This window comes from Amphiprion ocellaris, chromosome 2 (assembly GCF_022539595.1).
Source record: "Amphiprion ocellaris isolate individual 3 ecotype Okinawa chromosome 2, ASM2253959v1, whole genome shotgun sequence".
Classification (NCBI taxonomy): domain Eukaryota; kingdom Metazoa; phylum Chordata; class Actinopteri; family Pomacentridae; genus Amphiprion; species Amphiprion ocellaris.
Window position 1 is genome coordinate 36010306 of NC_072767.1, and position 24337 is coordinate 36034642.

General features: G+C 42.2%; 1 protein-coding gene across 3 annotated transcripts in view; it reads right to left on the reverse strand.

Annotated features, from left to right (window-relative positions):
* Positions 1-234: 234 nt before the first annotated feature.
* The window catches only part of usp24 (ubiquitin specific peptidase 24), a 36319-nt gene continuing 12216 nt past the window's right edge, over positions 235-24337 (reverse strand). For 2 of the 3 annotated variants that reach the window (XM_023289145.3, XM_023289148.3), the window contains 51 exons: positions 23803-23910; positions 23570-23719; positions 22614-22745; positions 21423-21534; positions 21244-21320; positions 20947-21087; positions 20647-20700; positions 20424-20557; positions 20205-20271; positions 19905-20015; positions 19715-19813; positions 19346-19519; positions 19170-19255; positions 18790-18898; positions 18444-18599; positions 18201-18298; positions 17662-17757; positions 17339-17561; positions 17067-17229; positions 16655-16816; positions 16455-16525; positions 16201-16361; positions 16058-16119; positions 15686-15877; positions 15478-15592; positions 15162-15306; positions 14942-15061; positions 14696-14821; positions 13520-13618; positions 13350-13432; positions 13124-13265; positions 12920-13039; positions 12574-12788; positions 11095-11219; positions 10866-11007; positions 10028-10178; positions 9806-9901; positions 9261-9364; positions 9030-9143; positions 7740-7947; positions 7564-7653; positions 6189-6291; positions 5970-6088; positions 5742-5855; positions 5589-5654; positions 5410-5476; positions 5209-5287; positions 5003-5078; positions 3661-3747; positions 3388-3498; positions 235-2950 (listed from right to left, as the gene is read on the reverse strand). In XM_023289145.3, the coding sequence (XP_023144913.2) occupies positions 2888-2950; positions 3388-3498; positions 3661-3747; positions 5003-5078; positions 5209-5287; positions 5410-5476; positions 5589-5654; positions 5742-5855; positions 5970-6088; positions 6189-6291; positions 7564-7653; positions 7740-7947; positions 9030-9143; positions 9261-9364; positions 9806-9901; positions 10028-10178; positions 10866-11007; positions 11095-11219; positions 12574-12788; positions 12920-13039; positions 13124-13265; positions 13350-13432; positions 13520-13618; positions 14696-14821; positions 14942-15061; positions 15162-15306; positions 15478-15592; positions 15686-15877; positions 16058-16119; positions 16201-16361; positions 16455-16525; positions 16655-16816; positions 17067-17229; positions 17339-17561; positions 17662-17757; positions 18201-18298; positions 18444-18599; positions 18790-18898; positions 19170-19255; positions 19346-19519; positions 19715-19813; positions 19905-20015; positions 20205-20271; positions 20424-20557; positions 20647-20700; positions 20947-21087; positions 21244-21320; positions 21423-21534; positions 22614-22745; positions 23570-23719; positions 23803-23910 (6018 nt within the window). In that variant the 3' untranslated portion in view covers positions 235-2887. The remainder of the gene's footprint in view (positions 2951-3387; positions 3499-3660; positions 3748-5002; positions 5079-5208; positions 5288-5409; positions 5477-5588; positions 5655-5741; positions 5856-5969; positions 6089-6188; positions 6292-7563; positions 7654-7739; positions 7948-9029; positions 9144-9260; positions 9365-9805; positions 9902-10027; positions 10179-10865; positions 11008-11094; positions 11220-12573; positions 12789-12919; positions 13040-13123; positions 13266-13349; positions 13433-13519; positions 13619-14695; positions 14822-14941; positions 15062-15161; positions 15307-15477; positions 15593-15685; positions 15878-16057; positions 16120-16200; positions 16362-16454; positions 16526-16654; positions 16817-17066; positions 17230-17338; positions 17562-17661; positions 17758-18200; positions 18299-18443; positions 18600-18789; positions 18899-19169; positions 19256-19345; positions 19520-19714; positions 19814-19904; positions 20016-20204; positions 20272-20423; positions 20558-20646; positions 20701-20946; positions 21088-21243; positions 21321-21422; positions 21535-22613; positions 22746-23569; positions 23720-23802; positions 23911-24337) is intronic. The other variant, XM_023289146.3, reaches the window with a different exon arrangement.

Sequence of the window (24337 nt, forward strand, 5' to 3'; positions counted from 1 at the left end):
GTAAAAAGATTTTTTAGTTTACCAAGAATAGAAACTGTGGCATGAGGCTGGAGATGAATTCACTATGAGGACGTCACATGTTGGATCTGTCTGTAGGATGAGGAGCTGAGAGGAGAAAACCTGCAGCAGTGAGCATATAAATCAAAGTGCACCAACGTGACAGAAAGCATTGTATTATAAAGTCGTGAACAATGGCACAATGTGCAGTCGTACATTAAAACAATGTTTGCAAAAGGTTGTGCATTCCAGTTTATTTTATATCAAATTTCCCCTTAATCAAACTCTGATGTACAAATTAAAACTGAGTTTTAACATGCATTACAGAATCCTGCGATGTCAGAAGTGAATCTTCAAAATTGAATGACAGTAAAAACCCGTATAGATGCCAATCCCTCCCCAAGCATTTACCCATCCCTCCCTGCATCCCAGGATTAAAACAAAACATTGTTTTGAAGGTTCTTTTTTTCCCCTATTTTTAAGTAGTTGTGGGTGATGTAGCAGAGGGACAAACCTATAAGAGACTCTCGGCTGAATGCAACTCATGTTGCCATGGCCATGTATCTTGGCACAGACTGCATGCAGCTTCCCTCACATAGCACGTAATCAGCCTCAGAGAAGGGGCGTGTGTTTGTGACAGTAAGTGCTAATGACACCAAATTACACAGCAAACAACATGGGGGGCTGATTTGTTTCCGTCACACAGAAAAAGACAAACTTCACCACCACTTACTGCCACACATGCAAACGTGCCGGAGAGCACGATGTGACATTCACATCTAGTGAGATCGAGAGGGTAATGGAGGGGAGGGCGGGGTGGAGGGGTGTGTGGAAGGGCTAAAACAGTGTCTTCACTCTCCTCGAGGATGCAGAGGAGCCTCGCAAGTTGAGTCAAACAGAAAACCATTTTGCATGATTGCCTTATAGGTCCTCACACTGTAAACATTGACCTGTTAAAGCTGAGAGCTAATCTGCAAAGCTAGCTTAGGCTCCTGTCGTCACAACATGTGAGAGAAAGTGTGGCTTCATTAAAACTACCCTAAATCAGTAACTACAAAGTGTCTCCGCTTGAGCACAGAGTGAAAAGAAGCAGCATTTTACCATCACCAAAACCCTGCCCTGACACCTGAACCCTGTTTCATTAGGGCAGAACTTACACCCCCGCCCTCCCCCATCCACACACACAATCACATTACATTCCTACAAGCCTTTGTCACAACACACAGAGGAAGTTTTCCCTGTACTAGTCTGGGGAATAATGGAGATGAAGAAGCCCTGTTGCACCCCTACAGCGAGACTACATGACCACAGGAGATACTGGTCCGGTGTCACAGGTGGAGCAGACATTGACACGCTTTGTCGGAGATGTGATGATACAGTATCGGACGTGTGACAGGGAGGGAGATCGGGAGGTTAAGGCACTTCAAGTCTCCCGATGATTGGTTTAGGGATGATGGTAACACACAGGTGTTTGCTCTCCAGTGAACACTAGAGCTACATTTGGGTTTAGCTCCTCTGTGTGCGTTTCCAAAGGTAGACAAAAGCAAAAAAAAAAAAAAAAAGTCCATCAGAAAAAAAGTGATAAAGCAGAGGTAACAGTGAGGTGAGGAGGACCTGTTCTTTGTGTTTGTGAGCGAAGCGAAGTGATGAACGACACGCTTACATGTTTTGTTTTCACAAATTCTATTATAATGTGTTATTCTTTGTCTGTCTGTGCGTGTGTGTGTGTATGTAACCTTGGCACCTAAAAATAAAACATGCTCCTGAGCTCGCCCTCAGTCGGCACTGGCGGCCCACCACGACTGATCTGTGCGCTTCGAGATCAGCTTTTCTTGCATAAGGCTTGAGTCCCTAAAGATCCTCTCCGGCATCCAGAGTTAAAGAAAAGTGGCAAAAGAAAAAAAATAAAACACAGCGATGAAAAGAATAAAATCCAGCACGTGAGGCTGCCTGTCAGCAAGAAGAAGTAGTGGAGGAAGAGTGCTGACCTTGGCACTGCTTGTTTTGGATTTGCTGAGGGGTCCGGATCCGTCCCGTTTCCAGGACATCGCCTGCCCCGTACTGCGTCCCCATGGCTACGACTGTGGTCGCCTGGGGAGTCAGAGGTCAAGTCACAGGCAGAGTGGCTTGCTATCAGAGCTTCCATGTGTCTGCATAAGTGGCACTGCAAAAATAAGTTGTTAAAAGCAAGGAGAGGAGGACACGAGCGCGAGGGGGCTCTAGAGGAACCGACCGGTGCTGCTGTACGTCACAATAAGACTGGGCTGGACTATAAAGTGCATACTTGACCCCACCCCGCTCCCAAGTGGTCGTGTGTGTGGAGGTGTTTTACTGTACAAGCGCACACACCGGTCTGAAAGTTCCTCTAGAGCGGCTAACGTGGCCTCCCGCGATTTTGCATGGTCGTGGAGAAGAGCACAGGAGACTTTAAAATATTATCTTACACTGGAAATTACATCTATGGAACAAATCTTTACAATATGAATATGTCTATGTAGATACATTGGCAAATATGAGCAGAAAATTGTTAAAACACAACCCAAACCCATCCTCCACCTTTGCTGTCATTCTGAGTGAATGAATGAATAAAAGGATAAACTGAAGTCATCCGTGATTGTGGAAGGTTATTTGCACTTCCCAACCCTAATCAACTCTGCTGCCCTTAATGATAATGCATCTCCATCATGGCCTTGGCTGGGCTGAAAGGAAGTAATTCATGATTTATTCATAGCTCCTTCGTTGCCGTAGCGACCGAGAGACAAAGTGTTCTGATTGGCTTGCTGTGGAGTCCCAAATGTCCGGACCAATCAGGGGTGAAGTGCAGCCCTTTCAATTGACTGCCCGGAGCTGTGCTGCCTCTCCTTCGGAGGAATCCCGCTGCTCGGAGGAGCTAGGAGTCTACGTCTTCCAGATCGCTCTTTGAATCGCCGAGCATCATGGGAGACTCCGACCCCTGTGGCAGAGATGAAGTGAATATTTAATAAGAGAACAGAGAAACGAGGTGTTTTTGTGAGGGGGGGAAAAAAAACAAATCACGCTGAAACATCCCTGTGCTGGGGAGCCACAGCAGGATTATAATTTCTATGCAACACACTCATTATCTGTAGCGCCAGAAAAAAAAAGTCTGACAATCTTGTGTTGTATGGGCAATCTTGACAAGCAGCAGGATCCAGAGAAGAATGGAGCGGCTTCAAATCCACTGCTAATAACAACCGTGGGAGGTAACAAACTGCCTTTACAGCTTTTGACAGAAGCACAGGGAGATGATCCATTTTTGCTCTATTCTTCTGTTTTTGGCTGTGTGAGATGAGAGTGAGCTGCTGTAACACTGAGTCATTTCAGAGCTCCACTGATCTCAGCAGCTAGCGGCGTTGTGTAGTTGATAGCTACCTGTCGGAGGCTGCGGTCGGCGTTTTCATTTGCTGGGCTGCCGTCTGAGCCATTACTGCTGCCAGACTGCTCCTTCTCATTTAACAATGCTGTGGCATAGGCCAAGGTATCCTGCAGAGATCACACACACACATAGTCAAACAGAAGTGAGTTTGGCTGATAGCAGAGGAGAAAAATAAACAGCAAGTATAAGTTGGTACATTTGTATCACAGTGGTGGAACAGGAGGGGGTCACATCATGCTGACATACAGTATTTTGGTGCATGTGTGTACCTGTGCAGAGATAGTGCGCTGGAAGGTTTTATTGGTGGAAGTCTCATTGGAAACGTTGCTCTGTGGAGTCCAGTAATGTTCTGTCATCTGTGGACAGAAGGAAAATGATTCACTGTGAGCATATAGGATCATTTAGAGCATTTAATCACAGTGTTGTGTGTGTCCTGGTTCATAACGGGGCTCTGACTCACAACCAAGAAGTGCTTGAGCCTGGACATAAGTGTAAATACTGTTGACTAGTAATATAAAATACAGAACTTGATTTCAAAAACACAGTGGACATAATGACTGATCTATGAACAACATATATTGCCAAAAAGAGTGTGTAGAAACTATAGTTAGCAGGCACGAAGAGAAGTTAAATGGTCAAAATATTTAGCCAAAGCTAGCGAAAAGTAAGGGGTATAAAGTTGAAATAGGTGATTAACGTTGGCTAAAGGTAATGGATAAAGTGTTTAAACAGTTAGCTTAATCTGACTAAAAGTAAGACGAATATCTGAAATGGTTAGCTAAAGTTACCTAAAAGAAACAGATAAACACTTGAAACAGTTTACTACATTAAACTAAATGTAATGGATAAGCAGTTGAATAACTTAGCTCAGGTGAGCTAGAAACAAGGTTTTAGTAGTTGGCTAAAGTTAGCAACGGATATAAAGATGAAGTAGTTAGTTTAAGTTGGCTGAAGGTAATGGATAATCAGTAATACATAGTTCACTAAAGTTACCTAAAAGCAATGTATAAAAAGCTGAAATAACTGACTAAAGTTCACTAAAAGCATTGTATATAAAGTTGAAATAGTTGGCTAAAGTCAGTTAAAAGTAGTGGTTTAAACATTTAGCATAAGGTCATCGCAAATTTGTTGAAAAAGTTTAAATAGATAAAAAGCTTAAATAGATAATCTGCTAAATTTTTTTTCTACTAGTGCTGGTCTTATTTATGCAAACTTGAGCAAACAAAGCTAAACAATGACACTTTAATTGTATGGAAACTATTGTACCAATAAATGTTTTCTATGATTAACCGTTTTAAACAGCATTTAGGTAAAAATCCCTTGAATCAAAAATAATTTGGAGCATAGCATGCCAGGTCAATGACGGTATACTGAAGTTCATCTAAAAGGGGCTGTGGTTCATCAAATTAGAAAATAACAGAGAATAGAACCTGCTGCATTGGGGTTAAAGCACGGGGAAACTTTGTTAAATTTATGTATCTCCCCTCCTTTCCTGTCAGCGATCTACTATCACTTATACAGAAGCAAAACAAGTACCAAAATGTGTCTCACAACTTGACAAAAAAGAAGTCCTGATGATATATGTGGTCATGCAGTATTTTATGAGCTCACCTTTTTCTGCAACCACTGCACTGCCCAGCTCCAGTGACCAGACAAGTCCTTGAAGTAATCCTTGGCTGGAGGACACCTGGTGGGGAAATGAAAGGAGAGTCAGAATTATGATGCTCACTTAATCTGTCATAAAGAGATTAACAACTGCCCATGATAAAGTTTATCTTCCTGCACAATGTTGACCTCTGAACCTTCGATATACTCACTTTTGAGCTAATGTGACCAGGAACTTTACACACTGGTAGCAGCGTCGGCTGTCCACGTTGTTGCTCTGGTGCATCAGAGCTGTGAGGAGAAATGGCTATTTTAGTATTTCTGACTGTACAGGAGTTGCAAGGCTTTTTTGTGTTTTGTTTTAATCTATAGCTGTATGTAGAAGCACAAAAACAACAAAACCGAGGACGTACCTAACAGGCCTTTTTCTGACTCAAAAGCATACTTGAGTCTCTGGGATTGCAGAGGATCTTCCACAACCTGAGGTAAAAGATTTAACTTTATTTAGCAGTGCTCAAAGCTAAAAGTAATAATGCATTATATTTTATAGTTTGATAGCTCAACAGATTAAGGTACAGTGAAGACTACTCACTAGTAGCTCCTGCAGCATCTGAAAAATGTTCTTCAGTTCATGAGGTGGAGCCGTTTCCAGCTGGGTCTGTGACACACAAAAGTATTCAGAGCCTTTTAAAACATTTTTACTGTCGGCTGAAAGTGCGACAGCTGGTTTTTGAAGTTCTCTTACCTTGAGTAACTGCAGCACTCCCAGGGAGAAGGGCTCATTACAGTACGAGCAGTAGGTCACCATTTCTATCAGGAGAGAGAGGGGCCCTGACAGCTCACGCATGGCAAACATCACCTGGTAGATATTCACAATGGAGAAGGGAGAACATTAGTCAAAGAGCTTCTGAGCCTTTTATGATTGAATAGTAAGAAAAAAAAGTTCAAATTTGAATTGTAGTTTGAGTATTACCTCAAGAAGGTAAGGCTGTCCCTCTGGAGTGAAGAGTGAGGCCAGGATGTCTGCATGTAGTGGGAGGAGTGGCGTTGAGGACGGGACGCTGCTCACATGAAGCTTAAACCCTCCTGGAGCTACGCAGCAAAACGGGGGACAAATGAACTAGAATCAGACTGAAAGCTGAATTGTATAAAAGCAACTGTCCTGTGTGAGAAACAGATCCCAGTATCTCACCCTGCGTCTGCTGGGGGCCGAGGTCAGAATGCAGAGTGACGAGGGCCAGAGTGCTGTGGAGGTGAAGGAACTCTCGAGCCTGAGCTGGACTCCACCGTCGGTTCTGTAATAGACACACAGAGGAAACTTAACTAGACTCATAGACATTTGCTTTTTTTTGTTTGTTTGTTTTAACGCAGATTATACTCAAAATCTGTTTTGAGGCAAGTAATACAAAATTACATTTGCATTTTAATAATTTCTGGATGTTTTTTGAGAACCGATAGTGTGGTACCAAGTTGACACCAATAATTCTGAAAATATGCCTGTTCTTGTTTTATTAAAGATGCTAAAAGTACTGCAGTTATCCTAGTTAGACTTCTAGAGGTTCTTACTTCTATGTAACAGAGTCAGCAAGCGCATTTTGAGCAACATTTCCACTGCGACTTGTGGAAATAAAACACTTCAAAAGTCGTATATAGCAACATTTTGCGTTTCATTCAATGATCAGGGACCTGGTATAGTCGACCAATAGTCATAATTCAAACTGTGTGTCATTTGTAACAAAACAAGGAGACGCCTCAAACTTATCTGAGCAGCTCAAGGACCGACATCCAGATGTGTGCACAGAATTCATAATGAAACAGTTTTAGTTGCGACTTTATAAAAACAGCATCTCATCACAATGTTTACACTTTGAAATGTGACTGTTTGCAAACTGCAACAGCTACAACTATTGTAGCAGTGCTCAATGTACATTGTTGGCAAAGCTTGTTAAGGATAATGTGGCAATAGTTCATAATGTGAGCTGGGTGCTGCAGATAATTAGAGTTAAACCTGACAGCATATTATCGTGTGTGTGTGTGTGTGTGTGTGTGTGTTAACATGCTGTGTGCAGCCATCTCTGCAGGTTCCCTAATGATCTTTCCACATGAGGAGGATGTTGATCAAAAGAGGCCGATGCAGCACAAACATAGTCAAGTTTATCTGAAACTTTTCAGAGGCTTAGAATATATGACAAAACCTAAAAAAATCCTTGAAGGCTACATTCTACTGTTTTTTCTGATGTAATATATTTATTAGGCATCTGGGCACTACAGTAGAAATACTATGCCACCTAATAGCTGATTGTTTTCCTTTTTTTTTTGAATGAAAGAGTTGATGTTGATATATATTCATTTTATTTATTTATTTTTTTTATATAATGGTATTGAAAGTGGAATGAAGAATCCCTGATAGTATATCAATGATACTGGTGCGGACTACCAAATTTTTGCCATCATGGTATACATAATACAAAAAGTACAACAGTAGAGTTAATAAAGTTTGGAATAAAAAATCTGAAGTGGTCAAACTAGAAAGCATCATTGTATTTTGTTATACTGCTTAGTTGTACCTGGTTGTTCTGCCTGTTGGGTCCCAACAGGAAGATGAGCATCCGACGATAAGCTGAGTGTTTTAACAGCAACTGACAAGGGCCGCAACCCTGAGAGAAGGAACCAAACAGAAATCACTGAGGATACGATTTCATTGAACAGCTTGTACTTTAAACACTAAGAAGTGAAGATTTACCCTCTGAGCAAAGTTGCTGAAGAGGCTAAAGTACTGCGCACAGTTTTTCACATTCTCAGAGACATCTTTGTCCAATAAGGAGAGCAAGGTGTCAGTCAAACTGTCCAGTCCCGGGTCTCCGAAGTGAAGCGCGCTCTCCAGAGTCTTTTCCAGGATGGATGCGACCACCACCCTCACCTCCCTTATGCTGCACTCCAACAGACAAACCCTGCGGAGGAGAGGTCAAAATAATCAACATAAGAACTCCAGTGAAGGGAACTGAACCTGTGTGGAAATAAACTGTCGCATCTGGGATAAACACACTCGGTATTTTGTGAGAAAGCTGACAAGTGGTCTAAAACACTTCATGTGCTAGAAATGTTTTGTTTTACCCTTTCTAAAGAAAAAAAGTCACTGTAGCCTTGAGACACACCGATAAGTGTGACACTGTACCTCCTCTCTGTTGTAAGGGGTGTGTCATGTGTGAAAGGGTGTGTCGTGATGCCAAGACATCTGATGTTTGACAACCAATCACATCCGAGGACCATATAATCACCCCATGCTTTAACACAGAGTAGTGTAAAGTAACACCTTTCTCTAAATCACTTGCTTTGGGAAACTATCCTCTGCCTCTAAATGTTCACATTCCTGAAACTGACCTGCTATTTCAGCCAGTCGGCATCCAGTCAGTGAGCATACAGGTGTTTTTAATAGCCCTGCTGTAAGTGCAGATGTAATTCTGTCAGCACGCTCCAAGAGCACTCCAGAGGCTCAGATGGAGTGTTTGTGCGATCAAACCATGTTAGAGATGCTCTTACATTCTCAGTTAAAGTTCAAGTATGTGAGTATGCGTATTTCATCGAAAGCGATAGAGAGCTTGAGCGACTCGAGCTGCATTATCAGGGTGGAATTATTTGACCCTGGCTTGAGAGTTGCATTGATTAGAATGAGGGAGCAGTGCTGGGAGCTGCCAAGTCTGTAGTATCGCATATCACTAGGACAGCTACAAAAACGCTGCAGTGATTAAACCCGGGCCAAGTCCCGGCAAAAATCACCCCTTCAAACACACAGTATTATCCACGCTTGATGTTTCACGGGCCTGAGAGAACTGAAGTGATTGTGCTCTGATGGCATTTGTGCTATTCAAGCTGCTGCAGTATGACTAACACACCGTGTAAAAACGTTTAGAGAAACCATTTCTGCAGCAGGTTGATAGAAAACTCTCACCCGCATCATCATATATATCAAACTGGGTGAGAAAACATGACCTGGCAGCTCTGTGAGTTAAGCAGCTCTGTCATGAGTACTGACCGGGTGATTTCTCGTCCCTCTGGTCCCACCAGGTACTGCACCATCCACTGACACGCCTCACTGCTCTTAGACAGCAACACCTCCACCGTCGCCATCCACTCCTCTGTGTCCACGCTACACACACAATACAGATATAATGTTGCTCCTCATAAGAGATATTCAAACCTGACACGTGTGAATAAATGTGACTTGTGTGTGTGTGTGTGTGTGTGTGTGTGTGTGTGTGCTTACCGGAGTTTCTTTTTAGTGTGCAGGTAGGTGTGGAAGAGAAAGTGAACAGCCAGCTGGAGACTCTCTTTGGCCATTTGCTGGTAGTCTGGATGCTTCAGCTTTGTCTGTAAAATGTTGTACAAAACTTTACCAATGATCATATTGCACAATATTTGGATTATGTACAATTTATACTGGTGATTTCATGTTTTATGTGAATAGATATCATAAGTTTCTATTTAATAGTATATTTATTATTATTATTATTATCCCCATGCTGCAAATTCTTGAAATTCTTCATTGTTTAAGTTTTGTGAACAAGAAATATTTTACTGAATATGAGAAAAAAATATAGATTCTATGTGCATCTATTTTAAGAAGTATTGCACAAAAAGATAAATCAACATGGTGACTATGTGGAAGAAAATATTTGCTTCTTGAAACCTGAGAGGAGGAATTTTCATGTCTTATGATTAAAACATACGGTATATAAATGAAGCTTATTATTACTGTGGGGTTCTAGTACATATTTATATGTAATCAGAGAAGCCAACAAAGACACATACTGCATTGACTGAGGCCAAGGAGAGGGTGAAGTTGAAGTAGTCGCTGTTGTAGACGTCTCTGTTTCTCATGAACTTCAGATTCTCATCTCTCACGATCTGGACACAACACAGAAGTCCTAATGATTCTCCCTCAGACTAACAGATCAAATGTTGAGCAGCTATAAAGCAAACTATGTTTACTAACAACATCCATGTTACACAGGCAGCTCGGTGCCATTTTACCTGATAGATGCTGGCAGGCATCTTCTCTACAAACAGGCCCTTTTTCTCTCCCTTACGGACCAGGCGGGTGAGGAGGGTGAGGCGGTCGTTGTTGGCTCTTGGGGGGCGAGGAGAAGACTGAGGGGAGACATCAGGAGAGGACGGGGCAGACCTGGAAAATATAGATGTATATAGTTTATTACTTGTTTTTGTGACACTGTTCATGTACACAAAAAATGCTGTGCAATCCATTAAACTGCTTCTAAAACAGATCAAATTCACATTTTTTTCCTGTCTGCTGGGACAATATGAGTGATGCTTTATCCGTGATGTGATGAAAATGTTTATGAGATCAGTATACAGGTGGTCCTCGGTTTATGACGTCCTCGACTTATGCCGCTTCGTTGGAACTGATTACAGGCCGATCTTCGGTTTAACCTACGGCGTTTTGTCGTTAGGTCAGAACTGGTTCAGCGGAACTAGATGACAAGTGAAGCGGATGAATACTGTATGTACAGTAGTCACGCAGCGCTATAAGACAGCTTTGTTTACATTTGTCGCCACATTGGATTATGCTACATTTGCCAACTTCATTATGGCTCCCAAGCACATGTCAGACTTACAGTTTACATTTTCGCTGGTATTTTCCTATCGAGTTGTGTTTCAGTGTGAGCTAATGACTTTTCGTTACTGCAGTTATTCAAATATATATAAACTGATGGATATCGTGATGCACGTAACGGATTTGTTTACATTTTCACCGGAGTTCAGAGTTACAGCGAAAATTGACTTACATCCCACTTTAGGAATGGACTCTGACGCAAGTCGAGGACCCCCTGTATGTGTAAATCTGACTCACAGTGTAAGGTCCTCAGCTTCCTGCCTCATAATGCTGACTCTGCTTTTTTTGGGCAGGACAGGTGAGTTCTGGTCGCTGATCTTCTGATAAAACAGCATGTAGGCATTCCAGTACCTCCTCCGCACGTCAGGGTATGGGTTGGCTGCACACAGACACAGAAAGCAACGTTACTAAAATGTGTGCCTTGAGTATTCATTAAAACACAGGTTTCAGTGTTTGTGTTCCTTACATTGGTCATAAACTTTGGGACGGTACTCTCCACCGAAGCACTCATACTCCAGAGTTTCATCGTTCATATCAAACTCCTCCACCACGTTGTCATTGAACTTGTACCAACGTCCACGAGCACTGCCGCTGTAGGACCAACACAGAAATAGGTGAAGAAGGAGTTTGAAAAAAATCAAGTTAGTTTCAAATTTACTTCAGCACAAATTAAACCAACAACACAAACTAAAAAAGCTTACAATTAGACACACAACAGAAAACAGTCACTCGTGATAAGACTGACAAATCTGTTAAAATCTGCTAAATAACTGGGCTGACTGAATGCCATTTTGAGATAATCGGTAGTGGCTGATTACTGGCTCATGTGGCTAGTAAACAGTCTAAAATTAGTGGGGAACTTTTCCAAACAGGTGTCTGAGTACAACAAGTGCATGTTAGAATTACAAATTAGCAACTACACAGAGATATATAGTGTTAGCAGATGAACAAAGATGGATTAGCTAAGATAAATAAGTAAACAGCACCACAGCAGAACCACATATAACATTCCAGATGTCAATACACCTACCAGAACAGTAAGAGGATAGGCTACTATCTGCTGATTAATGTTGTTTTGAAGTACACTTAAGTGGTATTTTCACTCATAAGTTACTTTTTGCAAAGATGACCTCTTTGATTACCTGACATTTATTTAGTTGGTACATTTTAGTGCAATGCAGACAGTGTGGATCTGCGTACGCTAAAAGAGACAATGCAACAGTGTTAACTAAATGTTCATAAAGTTCAGAAATGTCGTCTCATTTGTTATCATTATAATGTATTTTATCTGAATGAAAAATCCACACCAGGTTACCAGCAGTCAATTAATTTACAAGATTTCTACTCCACTGAGCTGTGGAATCTGACAGATTCATTGATGAAGGATAGTGCACATCCAGAATGTCTGCTGACCATTTCTATCGTCACTGCCAACACAGATCTTTCTACCTGACATAAAGGATAACTGACGAAGAAGCAGCAGCTCCACAATGTGTCTAATTTCCTGCAGCAGTCTGAGAACAAACTTTCTTTGTTGTAATCTTAAATGGGAATAGGAACAAACGAGTGAGCGAGAGCAGGGTGCCAAATACTAGTTTCTGTGGTCTCTTTAAGTTCCACTTCTCCAGCGAGCATTCCTGCCTTCCAGAGCCAGACATCTGGAGACGCTTACAAACTAAACCAGGAGCCCACACAAAGCCTGATGCTGCATTCATGTGCCCCAAGGAGGTCTTTTGAATTCTGCCTGGAAAACTAAACCAACAGATTAACGTGCTCCGCTAATCACTGGTTATGTGCATAACACGTACAGCAGAAACAATGGCAGGAAACATACAGAGAACTTTGCAGCATGAAGTTTTGGCATTGAAAACCGAAAATGTTTTTGACTTGCAAAGAAAATGATGCGTATAAATGAGGAGGAACTACTGACTGCAGTGTCTCTTACCGTCTGTCTTTAATGAAGGAGTAGTAGTGTCCGGCATGCGCCTGACCACTGTGGACAACCACTCCCACGAGCTCGTAGTTCTCAGAAATGGTGACTTTCTTCCTGGGTGACCCTCCTGAGGTCCCATCACCTCTCCCTTCACCTCCCTCTCCACTGCAGTCTTGACGAGCCATTCCAGAGACGGTGTAGGGCTCCATGTTCAACACCCAGGGAAACTAAAAAGAATACAGATTTAATATAAATCAGATTTATGATTCAATTCAGGATTAGGGGTGCTGTAATAAAAATCAGGAGGCATGTTCTGTTAAGTAGAAGTATTTGATGTTGGATTAGATATGCTTCGTACTCTAATCTGCTCATCGTATTTGATGGAGCGTCCGCTTTCCCAGTCGAAGCCGAAGCGCATGAGGTGAATACAGAGAACGCTGGGTAGGGATTTGATACACGTCCGCTTCACTGTGGTCCGCTGTTGGATGAACAAAAACACACACTGGTAAGTAAAGAGGATCGCAGTGAAGTAGAATATAAGCAGACAAGGCAGCATACAGACCTTCTCCTTGCATTTCTCACAATAGTAGGCATTGCTGCCCTCTAGCACCTCTCCTCTGACAAACTGGTCTAGTGAAATCTCTAAACTCTGACAGGAAGTTACTCCAAGGTTCAGCGCCATGAATGTCTCTTCACGCTCATATCTGTATAAGAAAAGGTCAACAGTCAACCATCATATGTGACGAAAAAAATTAGTGAAACTGGGGAAAGTAATATTCGTGGCTTACCGGTGAGGGCAATCTTTACAAATCTTCTGGTCGGAGAAAATTCCCTGAAATGTGTTTTTGAAGATCTGTTCTCGACCCATTTTCTGGAGGAAAAACGTTTTGTCAATAATCATCTTGCCAAAACCCGACCAGTGCGTTTTTTTTTTATTTAACTTGTGTGTGATTTATACCTTTAGATGCTCATCAAGCTGGTCCACCAGGCTGGTGAAGAACTCATAAGCATCCTGCTGTTCTCTTACATAGAGCTCTTTGTTCCACATCTTGAAGATCTGCAACAAACACACAATCATATTGCGCTTTTTCATTGGATAGAATGAGCTTCAAAAGTTAAAATATCATTTATACATGAAGGAATCTTTATCTGTGATATATGTGTCTGTTTTGCTTTGTTTTGCTTGTGTTGAGAACTTCAAATCCAATTTACTTGAAACTTGGTTAATTGCTGGGGACCCAGGGCAGTGTGCTGTTGTTTTGATGGGTGGTGGTCATTTAAGAGGTCTTTATAGGTTCCTCAGTGGGCATTTAGCTGCTTGTGATGTTGTTAGGAACAGTAATAAAAGGCAAATCTATGATATTGCATGTTGATAGCGCATTCTGATAAGAGCCATAGAGAATATGGCAAAACTAGCTTTGAAATCATACATCACTATTAAGAAAAATGTGAATTAAATTCTCTGAAATGTAAACATATTTTAAGCTTATTTTTTGTTAGATACAAGTTAACAGTTAAGTCTTTTGTTGCGGCAACTACAGGGTAAATTAGTCTTAAACTGCAACGGAGGGAAAAAAATTCAAGTGAAAATTAAAAACAGAGAATTAAAACTGGCCTGCTTTAGTGTAATGTTACTACATCATCATGTTCACTTATGTCCCACTGAGGAATACTGGTAGATTGTGAACCTGTGATCAAATACAGGTCTTTAAATTGGAGAAAACAGTTTATGCAGGTGGATGATTTATGCGTGCATGATTCACAGCTGTATTAGGAATTTATCTAAAAAGTATATCATGTCACCTCCTACTAGTTAATTAGGTGATTCATGTACTGATTTTGCTATTAAGAGAGTGAGAAACTTCACCAAGAATGAATAATGGATTTGAGAAAGTTTGTGAGTGAAGAGAATAGACAACACAACTTACCCAATTATCAACATTCTCAAAGAGAAAAGTCACTCACACATTGTTTTTTTCTCTTAATAAACCCTAAATTGGAAACTTACTCATTCTCCTCATACTTTTGCGTAACACTTTCAAACTAGAAGCCTGAGTGCAATTATCATCAGAGCAAACTGCTCATTTCAGTCTTTGGTTTGTTCTAGTTGATATATCTGTGAAGTGTCTATTACCTTCCAGAAGTTCTCAGGTACATAGTACTGCAGTTTGCTCTCCATCAGGTGGCCAAACAAAGACTGGACCTGATAGAAGACACTCTCCTCTGGCTGGTCTGTCTCATCCTCAATGGATAGGAAAGCCTAAAAACAAACACAGATACTGCAGTGACTGAAACTGGTTTCAGCATTCAAAACAAAGACTGCACTCAGTGAGCAGATGCCCTCTGGTGAGTACATCAGGTAAACAGATAAAGTGTGTACCTCTGGCAGGCCAGGCTGCATATAAAGTTGCTGGAACACAGCGTTCATGTAACATGTGGCTCCACCGTTCTTCAATCCAACAAAACCTGAGACTGACCGGCTCTCTACAGGGGGAAGATACTGACAGAGAGAAACAGAGTTAATTGTGTAGCCAAAATCATAATCAAACTATGTAACAACACATACTATTGCATCAATCATTATTTTATCAGTGTCTTACATCGAATTCCTTGCAGAGGGAAGGATCTGACTGGTGGTGCATGGACATTAACTCTCTGGTGATGAGCCGCAGGTTTGGGAGAGAGCTGTCTGCCAGCATCACCAGCACCTCGTAGGCTGCCAGTCTGCTGCTGGCCGTGCTGCACCTGACCAGACAGGCAGATAATTAAGCACTACTATCAACACTAACTAGAAACATACAGAGCTTTGTCCAAAAAATAAAAAACCTTTCACAAGCAATGCCATAAGCAAATTACTATTACTAAATATTAGATGGGAAGAGAGAAATTAAAAACAAATAGGAATGAGATTCGTACTTTGGGTGGAAGTCGTGGCTGGGAGCAGGGGAAGGAGTAGGGTTGGAACTGTTGATGATGATACGAGAGGCTCGAAACAGGAAGTCATCCAACAACTGCTGGATGAGGGATGGACCTGTGGAAAGCGTTACATAAAGTCACATTACAGTTGTGTCCTTAATAAACTTCCCAAAAACAGGTGTGGATGTGTGCGCATGCACGTGCTCACCGAGATGTTCTTTCTCGTTGCCGCAGAGTGACAGCAGCGTCTTGATGAGTCTGAGGTGTCCTGCCAGCAGGATGTTATCTGCCTCGCTGGTCTCCATCTCAGAGCTCCAGCTGGGCTCAAAGTTGTCAAGCCAAGAGATCTCATCCTCCAGCATGGTGGCTGCACTCACTTTTAACACCTCCATCTCTGACGCTGGAGGAGGTCAGGTTGGTTGAGAGACAGAGATACAAGAGAGGGAAAAAGTAAGCAACAGAGAAAAATGTGTGGTACTGACCTGAAGCTGCTAAAACAGGATTCTGTCAGGTCTGCGTGACAACAATTCTTACATGTGGGACCATAATTCAGATCTAGGCATTGACAAAAGTGACTTACTGGTCAGGTCATCCAGAAGCTGGCATCGTAGATCAAAGTATTCAGTGCACTGGGACAACAACCTGACAAGAAAAAGCGAAATCAACATGACATATCTGTTAAAGTTTCAAAGATTTTGTGTCTTGTATTTCTAGCAAAGGTACCTCTGGTTGACCCCTCTCATGACAGATGTGGGACTCCATAGAGGCAGCTGAGCAGTGAGAACAACTGAAAGGAGGAACAAATTGGGCTTCTGGACTTCAGGGAAGGCTGAAGTGTCAGACTGGCTCAGCGTGTACAGCTGATCACAAGCCACACGACGGATCTGAAGGAGGAAGAAGCAGAGGAAATATAAGCGAAGACACTGCAGTGTTAGGGGTTTATTTCTTAGGTGCAGTCTACTGAGAGTGTTGTTTACCTCTCCGCTGGGTGATCCCAAAAGAACATCAATGATAAAATCACTGACGGAGGGAAGGTTGTAAAAAGAACCTGTACGAAGAAAGCAAGAACGGCATTTCAAATCTAGTATTATGGGAACTGCATTGAGCACTCACAGCAATGCACAAATAGGAAAAACAAAGACTATGCTTGCTGTCTGTCCTTTTGCATGACACTTACACAGCTGCTGACAGCGTAACTGCAGACAGGTAACCAGCAGTGACAAAGCCTCGCGGGCGATGATGGCATCTTTGATGGAGACACTCTGTTGTCTGACACATATCCCTGCATGCAGAGCTGTTGGCGTGGTCTCACCCTCACTGCTGGAGCTGCAGTTACTTCCTGCAAACACACAGACTGATTGTTTTGCTTTCATTTTGTCAGGTTTCATTTTTAGCTGTTCACTCATGACCTGTTGGTCATAAATCAGGAATGAAGCTGAACAACTTAATTACCACACCTGCTGAGCGTAAACATGTCGATGGTATCATTATAATTTCTTTCCTTATATGTACAGTATGAAGGCACCACACAGAAAATGAGAAGAACTAACACATGAGAGAAAGTGTTCTGTGTATGTTTTCTGTCTCACCTGTACTGCTGACTCGGGTACGGACTCCCTGCGGCAGAAGTGAGCTGTGGGTCTCTCTGATTGGCTGAGGGCTTCCAACCAGATCCAATCGTCCTGCTGCAGCCGCCCAAGTCAGACGCATGAAACAGGCCACAGTGGAGGTGAAGTCTCCCACCTCCATGGTCTAGAGAAGAGAGCGAACACTATACTTAGAAATATTCTCCGTCTGGGTGCTGAACTAAATGTGGATTTGCCATGGAAACAGCTCGATGCTGAAGGTGTTTGTCTCGTACCTGAATAGCGACACGAGCAGCAGGTATGATCTCCTCGACTCTTATGGATGAACGCTCGGACAGAGACATCTGTCTGTAGGACGACTTCTCTGGAGTTCCACAGAGAGACAGCTGTCGGCCGGCTCGTCCAGCATTACGGAACGGACGCGACGATAGCGCCTCACCATCTCTGATGACATCATCATCCAGTGCTGCAGGCATGCTCTGACCAACTAGAAGAAACCTGCAAACACAGCCAATATGTATAGGTATGGAAGAATAGCTTGGTATGTGACATGCCATATCCACCCCCATTAGGGTGACGTCTGAGAGACATCTTGTACCTGGCCAACTGAAGACAGATTGAGTAGACCCCTTGTCTGGTCTCATAGTCCACTTCTGATGGGATGGAATCTCTCTGCATAACATTCACCACCAGACTGCAGAGACAACACAGAGCAATAACAATGTCAAGACCAAAAATAAAAGCGAGCGCATGAGGCGTTCAGGATTGAAGCATATGCCATGCGGCGTCTGTGTCTAAGTCTATAATGTAGCTCGACAAGTCTGCTGACACTTCTCACAGTGGAACGACGCAAACAGAGCAGAGTGATTCACTCCATCTGATGGGGGCAGATGGCTGCCCTCCTTGAGGCTGCTTTTGTCAGATGGTTCCTGTTAAATGGGAGTTTGTCCTTCATATTATCACCATGTACTGCTCAATGGGAAATTGTTGGGTTTCTCTCTTTTATATTGAAAAAGCCTGGCCTTGCTATGTTAAGTGCCCTGACGTGACTAATGTTATGATTTTGTATGATTTTTAAAAAATGAAATGAACTGAATTGATGGTTCTTTTGATTACAGGTGTTGTTTTTGCTGTTACCTGAGGCCTCCTGCTTTAAGAAAGTTCTCACAGAAAGACTTGCTGCTGGTTTTGGCCATTTCATCATCAGATGTGGGCATGAGCTTTGAACTCAACACCTAAAGCACAACAATAAGAATAAAAGAAAAAGGGATGAAAACAGACATCATGCTGCCCACCCATTTCAAGGTTTGACAGAAGATGTGAAATATGGAAAAATCCTGGATTTGTTTGAAGAGTTGCATGTCAGATGTGTGTTTGTACCTCTAGGTTGTATAGCACTCTGAATGTAGACATGCCCGGGGCAGAAGATCTGAAAAGGGACTCCAAGATGGATGCAGCACTGGGCTGATGCTGCTGCTTTGAAGACATGGATGGAGAGCGAGAGCCTGTACCCTGGCCAAGGGTGAAGAGCGTCTTCTACAGAAAAGAGAAACAAGAGTTAGAAAATAACTGAGACAGAGGAAGGAGAAGGCAAGAATGCGCAAACAAGAAAACTGGAGAAAGTCATGTAAACTTTCCAAAGATTGAATAACGGCATTAAATAAGAACAGAAAAGCAGCTTCTGTAAAAGCAGCTGTTGCTTGTACTAAAATACAGTCTGAGTTACCTGGTGGCTCCAGACGCTGGATTCTTTGGGAACAAAGTTGTCAAGAGCATCTTGCACTTCAGGATCTGTTGGAATCAGCAGCAGCAGCTTCCTCACGCGAAGAGTGATCCTGAGGGTTAAAATGATAAATAAAAACATGAAAAACATTCTCTTCAGTTTCCCCAGGTCCAGCCACACTTACTGTGTTAGATTATGATATAGATGGTTTAAATATTAATCTACAATTACTTTCTCACCTCGGGAAAACATGCACATTTATACAACAAGGTGTAAGGTTGTTTATGTTTTGTTTGTATATGCAGACAGTGTCACAATGACTTCTTTGTTGTTGTTGTTATCAACAACAACAACTGTTTACAACATAACAAATACTATCCCACCTGGATTCATCTAGGTTAGCCAGCTGGTAAAGCATCTCAAACACATTACACACTAAAGCCATCACCACTCCAGGCAGGGACTTCTCCTGGAGACAATAAAGAAAAACATGGGCACAGTGACTCAGAACCAGCAGAAGGCTCAGTTTGCAGATTTAAGTTCATGTCTGAGATGGTACCTGCTCCAAGGCGTAGGCAGAGTTGAAGACGGCTGAGCTGGAACTGCTAGAGGCGGAGGCTGAGGACTCGGAGCTGCCAGAGGGAGTGCCAGTGCCTGAGCTCTTCACAGTCAGGCTCTGCTCGTCACTGAAGCCAAGCTGGGACAGCAGCTTCTGATCCCGATTCATGGTCAGCTAACACATGGCAGTCGAGGGATGGCGTTAGAAAAAAATAGGAACTGAAGCTGTTCATGGCCACACAACAGATGCAGTGGCCAACTGACAAACAAAGAAGCAGTGGCAAATGCTCCGAAGAATTTACTGTCCACTGATTAGTAGTTTGTAGCGTATGGTGAGGGAATGACAGATTCAACAGTCTGTCATACTTACCACACTATCATTGGCAAAGATTTGTACATTATCCACCGGACAGCTCAGGTGCTCTGATATCTTCCATCGGATACTTCCTACTGTCTCATTACTGTGGGTCTGCAGAACAAACATACAGTCAAAAGAGTAACTTCCTCAGCAGATGTTAATTCAAAAAAATGTGAGTGAACTAGGAGAAATCTTATAATACCTCTAAGGAAAAAGTATCTTTGGTTGACTCATAGGTGATGTGAAGAGTGACAGGGTGTCCATTGTACGAAGCCCCGTGAGGTAGAATAGTGCGAGGAACTGAGTACATATCCTACACAGAAACACACAAAAATATCGAGTTAAATTCAAACACCAAGATTTTGATGTTTCATCAGATGTGGTAGATCATGAAAATGACTTACCGACACTCAACTACTAAAATGATATAGGACAAGTATTGCCGGTGACTGAGTCCTTTTTCTCATGCAAATTGGCTGTCAAACAGACAATGATGTCCTACCTCAATAGTGATGACGTAGCGCTCAGCCAGTAGCAGCAGTCGTTCAATTATCACCAGCTTAGTGGATCTGGAGATCAACATGCACAGAAGAGTTGCAACAGCAATAAACAAGTGGATTTATGCTAAAAATTTTGTTCTTTTCTTGTGTGTTACGGGTGATAGTGGCTTAATTATTGGAAGACAAATGTGCTTTAATAGGTTTAGTAACTATGTTCTTACCCAAACCCCCCTCTGTACCTGGATGGTGATTGTACAGATGTGGCCACAGTCGGCATTGCAGTGGCCGTCAGCATCTTGGTTGCCCTAGTAACAGCATGTGTCAAAGTAGGCCCACCCAGGGCCGAACTGGCTGCCTAAGAATAAAGAGAAACAGGAATGTGCTGTTGGGTGCTGATTTTTGTGAAATGGCACAGTCATACCTGCAACACACTCTACTGCTTACCTCTAGTCTCTTGTAGCAATCAGCAATGAACTTCTTGTGCAAAGACACGGAATCCTGTAAGGATGAAAAGTTAATTCTGTCCATGATTTTAAGATTCAAAAAGGGCTATAGCACAGTGATTCAAACAAATCAGCATCCTTACTACTGAACACAGTGTACACTTAATAAGTCATAAATAGGAGTGGGGGCCTGTCTATCAGTCTGCCAGCATCTTAAGTTACATTGGTGTTCTCAGATAAGGAAAAGCGACGAATTATTATGAGACCAAGCAGCAGTATTAGTCCACACACATACACTGACCTTCTTCATCTTGGGATTAAGGTTGGTGTAGCTGTATGTGATAATGAGCTGGATTGCTTCGTTGGCTATCTCTTCATCAGGGGTTTCCATGGCGATGCGCCAGATAAAATCCATCCCTGACAGGTCAAGGCGCTCTACACACTGTAATCAGATCAGATGATGCATTAAATGTAAATGTCAACCAAGATGTGTTTTACAGAGCGCAGATTTTCAGTTCACTCCAGCTCTCACTGACTTGAAGATGAACTGAGTACAGAGTTTCTAAAGAACATGCAGAGAAAGTGAGTAGAGACTGACCAGCTGAGTTCCCTGGCGCTTCAGACGATGGTCACACAGATTCACATTCTCAAAGAAAGTCTTAAATAGATTGAAACCTGAGACACACAAAAATGAACAGAAAACATTTTAACTGCCATTTCCAAAACTTATTCATGAACAGCTTAAAAAATGCCGCAGCTGAACAGTGCATCTCTCACCATTCATGGTGATCTCATAAGGCTCCAGTTTTAAGATCTTCTCCTTGAAAAGCTGCTGCTGAACATCACTCTCAAGGTCATGTTGTCCTTTGGTGAACCACTCAAAACACATCTGCGTACATTAAAACATACCACATTTAAGCTTAATGAAGAAGAATTTTGGACACAGAACCTGGCATGGAGTGTACTGTCTAGTTCCTATTTGATTTATGGTAAAGCTTAATTTATACTCCTGCCTAGAAGTTACACAGAAACTACACTGCTGTGAGCATTTATACCTCTGCACTGTAATGTCTGCATCGCTAATAATCTGAGTTTTTTATGATACTCTTTTGAGTTTCTATCGGCACTTCAAACAAGGGTGAATGAAACTGAGCAGATCAAGTTACTTCTACAGAAAAAACAGAGAAAAGATGAAACGATGTCACAACTGATTTGAGTCTGTTCACAGATTAGAAGATTTATGAAAATGAGAAAACAGCATATGGCTCCATCGGCAGAATGCTGGAGTTTGAGTTTGCCAGATACATTTACAGCTTATTACACATCACTTTTTGTTTCATGGGAGCACTATCTGTGTGCAAATCAATATGTCCTATAAAAGGGACATAATACCGAACACAGCTGATGCAGTGTGTAATGCTGTGGCATGTAGCTACATTTCTGACAGCTATGGGGAGATGCTCTTCAGGCTATGCCAAACAAAGACCACTTGTTGCAGACTTTAATTTTCGTTGACATTTAATCACAAATTTTGCTTCCAACCAAATTCCACAGAGACTGAGATGACTGATTTGCTCACAGTGCAGGTAGTCGAACTGGAATTTCAGCTGCTGTGGGCATTTTCACCCTAACCACCTGCCATCACAATATCTCCCACTCTTTGCATACTCACTCATATCTTAATTACATTTAACAATGAATTCACAAGACACAAATAATTACATTTTTGATCCATTATCTCTGAGATAATATAATCGATTTACATATGATGCTTTTGCACTTGTTATAATCCTCTTTCTGTATCTGCCTCGAACCCTGCTTTAAAAGACGGAACAGACTGATTTGAACGGATAATGTTTGTTATGCTCCTGCCTGCACTCCTTCAGAGCAGCCATGCAGAGAAAGTTGCTTGCAATGACAAACAAATAGCCAAGGACAAGGTTTCATTTGCCTTTACTGTTTTCATACCTCACGGTCGAGCTCACAAACATCCGGTCCCGACACCAGGCACTCCCAGAGCTCCTTGGCTCTGTTCCAGACCAGGTAGAGGCTGGCCTCCTGAAGGAAGAAGGCCAGGAAGCGCAGGTGGCTGTCCAGATACTGAACACAGATTGAGAGAGATGTGTCATCATGACCCTCACATACATACTGTCAACATGTAACACCGTGCTGTTCAAAGTGGATTACTTCCAGCAAAGGTGACGCACCAGCCCATGTAAAATTAGATATTTCTCATAACAATGTCTAATTATGAGTGTCATGAATGAGCTGTATGAGCAACAGTGCAGTTAAACAAAATAAACACAGTTCTAAGCGCTGAGGGTTGAACTACGAAGCAAGATTATTGGGTTACTGAGGTATGTTCAGCCTAAAGTCAGGTTGATCTCTTTTAAGTCACTAGATCGCTACAACTTATGCTGCAAAGTGAAGTCCGCTTACACTGCTGGTACTGCAGCTAATAGAACACAGATTACAAAACTAAGTAGTCTATAGGAAGCATTAGAAATATGCAGCGACATTGATTGATAAAATAAATATATTATGTAGCACATGTTTAACAGTTTTATAGCAGCAATCCTGTCTTGAATCATTTGCGTAGCTGCGCTTTTTAACATCAGAAATTTTAATATTCCTAGTTGCTCCTCATTATAACAACCTGTTGACTGAAGTAGTCAGCACATGATTGTTTCATTTTGTGCAGAAGGAGAGTCTCATGATGTGCTGAACGCCCCATTTTATGTGAACACACATAGAGTGTGAAGCAGAAAGCCTGCGTTAACGACAAACAACAAAGTTCATAACCAGGTTCTATTAAGCTGGCTTACGCAAAGAAACCTGAGCTAATTCAAACTTGCTTCACGGTACAGCCCTCTGGAACATTACAAGAGAAAAACATTACAAGAGAAAATCCGATATAGACAAACCTCCTGGTAGGTGTATCGTCCATCCACCAGGGTGGAGCCTGAGAGGCCATTATTACCCGCAGCCGTCACGGCGAGTCGATGGCAGCAGACAAGGGATCCAGTGATCAGCTTGACGATCTCAAAGTTCTTCTTCAAGTCCTGGATGATGCTCTATGGGGAGGCGGGTACAGGTTACCATAACAACACTGTTTGTAGAGCAGATCCTTCAGATGGCCTGTGTGTGTTTGTGGTACCTTGTCTTGTTTCTGATAGGTCTGTTTGATGAAAGAACGGGTTATCTCGTGCAACTGGCGGAGGGCAGGAACGACCCAGACCGACTGAGGACTGCTCTGTTGAGAGGCCTGTTGAGACAAACACACATATCAGATAATATTTGCTGAATCACAATGAGCCCATAAACACATCCTACAAAAACAGAGGTCTGCTCGGTTTTCATTTGAAATCACAGCTTTGTCACCACAGACTCACCATTTTTGCAGTAGCGGCTTCATGAAAACATGAGGAAAAAAATCAGAGCCAGGGATTTAAAGCACTCAAGTCCAAATAAATCATTTTTAAAGTCAATTATCAAACACGTCACTTTTGCGGATCCATGGTTCTGATTAGATTCCTCGTAATTGTGCTAGCACTTCCACCAAAGCTGACCACTCATCCAGCAGCTAAATCATCTCTTTTAATTGAGCCAACTCTCACCCAGAACAAGATCAACACCACTGTGTAATCATTAGCAAGTGCCAAAGCCCTCTTAGTGAGGCAAGCAAAAGATTA